At 45.9% G+C, this 8,630-nt stretch overlaps 3 protein-coding genes across 3 annotated transcripts; 2 read left to right on the forward strand and 1 right to left on the reverse strand.

The window, feature by feature from the left end:
* Positions 1–310: 310 nt before the first annotated feature.
* Positions 311–2,080, reverse strand: MELLADRAFT_92025 (uncharacterized protein; the record flags this gene model as incomplete). The annotated part of the gene is made up of 6 exons (XM_007415130.1): positions 311–624; positions 698–977; positions 1,077–1,137; positions 1,219–1,450; positions 1,532–1,611; positions 1,680–2,080. The coding sequence occupies 6 exons, from the start codon at positions 2,078–2,080 to the stop codon at positions 311–313; spliced, it is 1,368 nt and encodes a 455-aa protein (XP_007415192.1).
* Positions 2,081–4,570: 2,490 nt separating this feature from the next.
* MELLADRAFT_92026 (uncharacterized protein) lies at positions 4,571–5,751 on the forward strand (the record flags this gene model as incomplete). The annotated part of the gene is made up of 5 exons (XM_007415055.1): positions 4,571–4,654; positions 4,712–5,110; positions 5,168–5,320; positions 5,377–5,480; positions 5,535–5,751. 5 exons carry the CDS (start codon positions 4,571–4,573, stop codon positions 5,749–5,751), a joined length of 957 nt encoding a protein of 318 aa, XP_007415117.1.
* Positions 5,752–7,055: 1,304 nt separating this feature from the next.
* On the forward strand, positions 7,056–7,803 carry MELLADRAFT_28749 (uncharacterized protein; the record flags this gene model as incomplete). The annotated part of the gene is made up of 2 exons (XM_007415056.1): positions 7,056–7,161; positions 7,217–7,803. Coding segments are annotated over 2 exons (693 nt in total), but the record flags the coding sequence as incomplete, so codon positions are not given.
* Positions 7,804–8,630: the final 827 nt, after the last annotated feature.

Here is an 8,630-nt window from a genome sequence, read left to right on the forward strand (position 1 = left end):
ACTATGTTGAGAGTTTCAGCATATGAATGATTAATGGTTTATACTTATAGTATGACACGGTAAAATTTGTGACAGTGACAATCGAAATAATCATTTGGAAAGTAGTAACATAAGATGTATTTGATTGATTGGAGTGAGTGCAATGTGTGAATAGAAAAAAAAGTACTAGACTTCTATTCAAGTAGATAGAATTGATTCGAATCAAAGAGAGTACATGAAGGATGTGTGTAAGAACTGTGATGAACCTTTTTTTATGGGCGTCTTGACTTGACGGATCATTTCATGATTGATCAATTTGATCTTGTGTCTGTCAATTCTCACCAATAGTGGTGTGATCGCCTCCACCAGTCTGTGTCTCGTTGGAATCGACCGGAGTGCTGGCCTTGACTACCAAATATCTTTTAGCCAAGATATCTTCGATCCATATCTTCACCTTATCATCAGACAGCCTTCCTGCCGCTGAGCCTCTTGCAAGCATCTCGTCGGTAACTCTTGAATCGGGTTGGCGTTGAATTTTGAGCTGTATATCTCCACGGTATGTTCTGGTCTTCAAGGTCTCTTGCGGATTTGGGGTTTGAGGGTGAGTATCCGTCTTCGTTTGGCGTCCACCTGGGAGATGGGCTTCTGAGATCAAAAAAAACACATGAACAAATGTCAATCAAACGTTGTTTGCGTCTAATATAAACATGAAGGTCACCTATAAGGCCATTGAGGCGTGTGATAAGCTCCTTTCTCAACAAGGTTTGAGGAGTGGAGTCGGTCGACTTCTTCTTTGACCTCTGGCTGGCAAAAGTTGCTTGGGTGGCCTCAAGGGCGAACCGTTCGAGTAGGTGAAACTCATCCCGTGCATGAACAGCCCAGTATTTGCTTGACGTGAACTCATCTTGATATAAGGCCCGAGTTCCCGTCTCATTTGGATTCCATGTGGCGACAAGAAGGTGGAAGTGAAATTTGAATTTGTTATTAATGATCTGAAGCTAAAAACCATGAATGAGATGATATTTTTATACGTATGTTAGTCAAAAGGCTTCTGGCTCGAGTTTGGAAATGTAAGGACACAAATTGATAGTACATACCTGCTGAACAACCTTCTTGATTTCTTCGATGCCAACCTTTTCAATCTTTTGAGCATTCACGCTATGTCGGCACAGCTGACCGTGTTTGAAATCGCGAGCCACCGCAGTCAAGCTCACTACTGACTTGAAAATAGGTACGTACTTTGCCTTCTCCTCTAGACTCAAAGGTTGCAGATCATTGGGTGTTGGAATGGTGGAGGTCGGATCCGGTGTAGAGGTATCCGTTGGGTGATCTTCTCGCATCACCTCTTGTACAAGCTGGTCAAAGAGAGGTGGTGTGAAAACGTCCTTCTGCTCGTCGGCAAAGGCTGTCCAAGCATTTCCAACTGTTTTGTTTCTCTGCTTGAAGCCTGCCGATTGACCTTTGGGTGGCACTTCAAAAGAATTAGGATGGTGAGACAGTCGATGAGTTAAGAAGAAATGGAATCTGATTGGATACAATTTGAGGTACTTACTTGGTGTAGTTGTACTTACTATGCTGCATGACTGGTAATTGGTATATTTGTTAGGCTCGCGGGCAAGCGGCCCTTCGTTCCTGACATTGAAAAAGATCAATGATTTTTGGAAGAGAGCTACAGTCAGTGAGGAAAAGCGAGTACATACAAGGATGCATCAAGTGTATGTTTGCTGATTCCTTCGGCTATACACAACATTGTCTTATCGAGGTTATATTGGGCTTGAAGTGATTGTGCCTCAAAGAGAATGGCGGGGGGGGTGCGTGTCTTGAGGCCACGTCGTCGAGAAAGAATCCTATCAGAACGGATTTGGCCCCATTCAAGTCCAATTTCGTGGTAGTTATGAATGGTTGGAAGTTCGAGGGGAGTCTTCTTTTTGCGTTTACCTGGAGCTGTTTGTGTTTGTGTTGGGGGGTTGTGATCCTCATCTTCGGTTGAACCATAGAGCCGACTTGATGATGAAGATGTTCTAGAATCTGATCTGGATCTGTTGGTCTCTGCACCAACGCGACCACCTCCTCGTCCGTTTGTGCAAGTGTTGTATGGCATATTGATTGAGGTCTGGTTGAAGGTAGGTGATAGTGAGCTGGGGAAGAAGGTATTGGTGAGAAAGAAATCGAAGAAGTATCTGTTGAAAAGTTGATGAGTGAGAGGAAAGTCAGTTGGTGAGTTGGCTGGTGAGCAGTTGGTGAAGTGGATGGTGAGTTGAGTAGTGAGGTGGGTGACTCGGGTTGGTGAAGTCGGTGGTGAGTTGGGTGGTGAGGGGTGAGACTTGGGTTGGTGAATGAGAGGTGAGGAGGAGGTGAATGGGAGGTGAGGAAGAGGTGAATGGGAGGTGAGGAGGCGGTGAGAAAATGGTGAGAAAATGGTGAGGAGGAGGTGAATGGGCGGTGAGGAGGCGGTGAGAAGATGGTGAGGTGGATGGGTGACTCAGGGGGTGGGGTATGTGAATCGTGTACTTGGCAAGATTCTGACCTCACAAAAGATGTATTTGTACATCTTGGAACATCTTGCAGGTGTTTTCGGAGTCTATCGGTCGGTACCGATTTGTTTTCTGTCGGATACTCTCGGATCTTTTCAAGGCGCACAGGTGCTCCCCCACTGCCCCAAAATCAGTCACAATCAAGGCCAGAGAATGTAAATGCCTCACCATAGTCACCCATACATTATGTTCTACTAAAAGGGTGCTCCAGAGTCCTTCTCCAACGTTGCGCTCCAGGACATAGCCACGTCCAGAAACGCTGATTAAGTTTACTTTCAAGTCAGATAATGCAAGCCATTCCGGCGATCTCTTGAGGAGAGGTCCTTGGACGATGACTACCGTATTAGACTCATCGTTGGGAGCAGCAACGTCACCTTCTAATGACACGATATCTCCATCATTGAATAGTGTTTTGTCGTCAATACGGATCTTGAAGATCGAATTCGACCAGCGAGCGAGGGTATTCTCTGACACCACCTCGAAGCATCGATGCCACTCTCCGAAACCCCCTAATTTGAAAGTCTGTGAATACGTCAGTTACACCGATGCTATTTCTCAGTGCTCTTGACAATACCACTCACTTCGTTGCGCAAAGAAACAATGCCTTTCCATCGCATATTCAGTGGTGAAGGTAACGACATTGTTGAACTGACAAAGGTGAATATCGGTATTGCAAAACACACTTTGTTGACGAGATGTTGGTAGTGTCCACAACATTTCTATTTTGAACTGCCAGACCCGAATAATCACCACTATCAACTTATGCTTCAGAACATTATTTGTAATCAAGGCACAGTACTCAAACGGCTCAGTCCATGTCACTCCGACATAAAGTGTAGCAATCGAAAGGCTGTAGTTGTAGTCATCAAGTAAATTCCGGAAATGCGGGCACCCTACATGCCGACAAAGTCAATAAAAAAAGGGGTCAATACTGACGCTCTCGATTCATGATATTGTTGCTACCATGGTGAAAAACACCACTGCACAGGGCATTTTTGAACATGTTCTCCGCGATAACGACTGCCTTCAAAAGAAACCAATTTACCAACGAGGATCGTTGAACTAAAATAACGTAGTGCGCTACTGCGTTGATTCTACAGAAGTTAAATACCAAATTCTATATCCCGTCAAAATATGTCGTTAATACAAAGCGGAGTAAAATTAAGACAATTGTCGGAAGACATTGCAAGGTCGAAAAGAGAGGTCGATGTGTTCCTGCCTCACATTTTACACTACAGAACTATACAACGCTGGTATGCTAATATCTATATGCTAATATGTCGATTGCTGATATAGACAGCCCTAGACTCAACTCTCGATATCAGTGAAACGCCGTGTTGATACTCGAGGCTTGATGGCGATACCTACACCTAACTCGGAGCAAAGATCACTGCGCGGGAACACGGACAATGCATTGTTAAGCACATCGATTCACAATTGCGATCACGACCGGGCATGGACTTCGATGCGCATGGTGGCTCAGTGGGTGTGTTGAGTTGATACCGTTGTCGAAAGGCGATTCCATGTCACTTTGGGCCAGACAGACTGCCGACTACGATTGTGACCATGCGGTGCTTTCGTTGAGGCAGACCTGCAACTGTCCAGTTCGTCGCTCATCTTCAGTTGCCGTCAGCTTTTCAAGTCCAAACTGTGACCGCTGACTAGAGTTTTGATACCTGACCAGGAACAGCATCGTGCCTCACTATTCGTTCATTTTTTCATCGCCGCTATGAGTGTGCCTCATTGCTCTACTGTATCATTACGCCGACCAGGACAGCTCCCAACCGGATCAGTGCTCATCATTCGACACGCTTTCGCCGCGCAACGCTATTGACACCTATTCAAATGCCCGGTTAGTCACTATGCCACGACGGTCCAGAAAAACAGTGACCTTACAGTCGGAATTTCTACAAATACTACCGGTGTCCCCCTTGATCCAGCGTTCAATCACTATCTGCCATCATCTTTCCTCCCGATCCTCTGCGTACAATACCACCTCACTTTAGATTTTTAAATTCGTCTCTTAGTCTCCAGTAATCCATACACATTGATTGATAATGGCACTGCAAATGAAGAAAAACAACAACCGTACTCCATCGCATCCAATCCGTGTTGGCTTTATGGGTGAAGCCGGTGCTCAAGTACGTTTTTCTGTTGATCAATTCCACTTTATCGTCAACTGACATTCTGCTTGGCAGGCGCTTGCGAAGATGAACGGCAGCAAGGGTTTCATATCACATCACGCGTCTATAGCCACATCTGGAATGAACGGCGGCGCTCCTTTTGAAAATCCTATCCAAATAACATCATACGGTTCACAGGCTGACACTCTGGCCGCAAAGAATGTTTATTCGATGAACTGCAAACTCATCGGTACCAACAACAGTACCAATGATCAGCTTCATTTCGAAAATGCTAACCGTATCAACCTCGGTTCGGTCGACAAATTCGGCGAGTTCTTTGTCGGGGAGTTGATCAACAAAATCACGATATCGGCGTTGGGATATGTTGTCGGAAGAGATTTGATCACCGACCCGGTCTTTAAAGGTAAAAGTACCGTCGTCGTCACGTTGAAGTCAACTGACTACGATCCCTTGGTTCGTCCACGTTACTCATTTTGGGATAAGTCTCGACGCTAACTTCATTTTGATCAGACCAAGGCCAATGTTAGCTGGCACACCAAGCATTATATTCCTCCCGTGCGCAACATGGAGAAAGCGCAGAATCTCTGCCAGTTGGGTCGTGAGGTGCTGCTTACTGGACAAATTAAAGACTATGACTCCAATCTCTTTATGTGGGAAAGCGAGGTAAGTATGTTGCTGCCTGTTGAAGATCTCCTACTGACGACATCGATTTCGCATAGCAGGTTCATGCAATCAGCATCTGTCATGGAGAAATCACTATTCAATCAACGCCTTCGTCACGATCTGGTGGTGGTCCGAGTGGTGGCAGAATTCCTCTATCTCTGTAAGTGTTAACCTAACCAACCGCCACCGAATTTAACTAATGCTGTAATGATAGAAATCGAAACCCAGGTAGCAATGTCGCCAGTACTTCGTCTCAACAAATAGAGTCAACAGCCCCCCAGAGTATCGCCACCGATAACTCCGATCCATTGTATGAGTCTTTATTTGGCGGTAACGAAGCCGAAGTTAGCGGAGATGAGTCGGGTAGCGAGGTTGATTCCCCGCTCGCTGAGGTTACTAACTCCGCCGGCAAACGTCGCAGACGAAACTGATGTCGTCCGCAACGTCTCGGTGAAGAACTTTTTGGTACGGCATCAAATCTCTAATTCCGATCACTGCCGTTTTTTGCGCTTCCATTGCTTTCAGGAGTCTGCATCATAGCACCACAAGATTGTTTTCTGTTCTTTTTTACCTAATGTGTCTAGATTCAATTCTCACTGCGCGCTGTTCCTTTTTCTGTTCTGTCATATTTCCTGTGTATATACCTCCAAATTTGTAGATATTTCAGCATTGCTACCAAAATTAACTACAGCCATTCTTTTTATTACTTTTGACCGAGGTGGAAAATTCAATGCAGGTCACAACGCACCAGGCTGGGCAGAAATGCAGCTGAGGTGGTGTGTAAGCGCTCTCAATGGCGAGAGGACATTGTAACATCAGCAAATGGCGCTGAATGCCCACTCTCGGCAACGGCAGGACTAAGCAGATAACTATATCAATCCAGTCAAACTGGAAGTGACATCAGCCACGATCCGAACGTTGATTCATCGCCACGGAGTCCTAATTGTTAATCACTAACCGGATATACATACATAGGAACGATGCTTATCCGTTGCAGCATTACTATTCTCTTTTTCAATTGAGCAGTCTTTCAACCAGCTGAATTTCTGCACTTCCCACTCTTCGTTCGCAAACCAATTTCTATCCACCATCAACAAATCGTTGACACCTCTCAGCGTACAGGTTACCTGCCTCCGGAAAACGATCTCAAAAGCACCATTGGCTCGAAGGATTCTTTCCTGCTGCCGTGACTTTGATCTCTGTCACAAGTATTGCTGCTACCCGGTGCCAACACATCATCTTATTCTTCAACACGAGAATCGCCACCCCGCAGCACAGTTTGAGAGGTCTATAGCCAGAGCCCCGACAGAAATATCCCGTAAGTCATTTCCATCAGTGATCATCGTGCCAATGATCAATAACATTGATAGTGTTTGTAAACAACACGACGCCTATTGTTTTTGAATAAGGAGACTACCACACAACAGCGGCAGAAATCACGACCAGGTCGAACGCGCTGTTCAACTCCATCCACAGTGTACGTGATTTGATTGCTGTCCGAAGTCACAAATTCTGATTTTTATTACTACGTCGTTCAGGCTCCGCATCTCCAATGGCACCACGTCAAGCTGCAGCGAGTCAACCTGCCGAGAACCACCAATGTTTTCTGCTACATCGATTCAGAGAGGAGATCCCACACAATCTCGGGGTTTGCACTGACATCTGTATTAAATGTCGAGCATTGCACTGGACGAAGGAACGACCAAAGAAATCACCTCTGGGCCAACCGACTTCCTACACAATGTGCTGCAGAAACGGTAAAATCAAATTGCCACAACATTACTTTACGTTTCCGAGCGCGCCGCCGTTCCTCATTGGCTTATTGACCAAAGATACAGACCGTGAGCAGCCTCTTCGCGATGGAATACGCAAAGATACTGACATTTGTTACAACAGGTGTCGTCAAATTCCGCAACAACATTAGGAACTACAACAATGCTCTAAGCTTCACGTCTCTAGGATGTAAAATCGATCGTAGTGTCGACGGACCATTTGGAATCCGTTGTTTCAAAATATTCGGACAATTGGTCCACAACATGGGGAGCATTCTCCCGCGAAATAACGAGGCACCGGCTTTTGCACAAATCTATCTTATGGGCCAGGACACCAACGATGAAGCCGATCATCGGGTTTTTATGTCTCAATCAGATATTGACCCGAGTATCATAAAGCAATTTTTGGATTTCTTTTACGTTTCTAATCCGTACGCTATCCAATTTAAAATGGCATATCAAATATCACTTCAATACGAAAGTATCTCCTTTCGAATCAAATCTATACCACCACCGCCTCCTGGACAATTCAGCCACGATGTGAGAACGTATGTGCGGCCTGCAGCTTCTGAAGTGGCCATGGTGGTTGGGGGCGGAGGGGATATAGGTGAGAACGATAGAGACATAATCTTACACAGCGTCGACGGGGGTTTCAAACGGGTTTCGGAGCGTCACACGGGCTACTTACCATTACGGTATCCAGTACTCTTCCCATGGGGTCAAGCGGGCTATGACGAGAATTATCGGGTGCCGACGCAGGATAGTAAGTTCTTTTTTTACAATTTTCGAGTTCGGCACATACTAATCGTTTCTCAGATGTGGGCAGAAAAGTTTCAACTTTGAAGTGGTTTGCATATCTGCTTTTTCATTGACCGAAGGAATTTTCGACTATCCTGTCGTCACACATGCTACTGCAGGAACTCGCAACCGATTTATACGCCTGCGTCGAAAATCAACGTATCATGTATTTCAGAACTCACCAGGATGACATCCGCGCCGACCTTTACTCCGGCGCCGTCGAAGCATTGGGTCGGAACGATTTTTCGTTTGGACGTCGCGTAATATTACCTTCATCACACATTGGCGGACCCCGAGCGATGACCCAGCTCTACTACGATGCCATGGCGTTAGTTCGTCACTACGGTCCTCCGAGCTTTTTCATTACCATGACAGTGAACGACAACTGGCCGGAGATTGAGTCGGAGTTGAAGCATGGACAAACAGCAATGAATCGGCCCGACGCAATTACCCGAGTTTTCAATATGAAGTGGGAAGATATGATGCACGATGTAAATAAAAAAGGGAGGCTTGGTGCTGGGCGTTCGCACGTTTCGACAATCGAATTTCAGGGCAGAGGAAGGCCACACGCCCATTTCATCCTGATCCTTGCCAAGGGTGCGGCACCGCGGACACCGCACGCAGTTGATTTGGTGGTTTGTGCGGAGATACCAGATCCAGACGACGAGGATATTCTATACGAGGCTGTCACGAAATTTATGCTGCATGGTCCATGCAAGGAAGGCAGCACATGTTGGAAA

The sequence above is a fragment of the Melampsora larici-populina genome, assembly GCF_000204055.1.
Source record: "Melampsora larici-populina 98AG31 unplaced genomic scaffold MELLAscaffold_48, whole genome shotgun sequence".
Classification (NCBI taxonomy): Eukaryota; Fungi; Basidiomycota; class Pucciniomycetes; order Pucciniales; family Melampsoraceae; genus Melampsora; species Melampsora laricis-populina.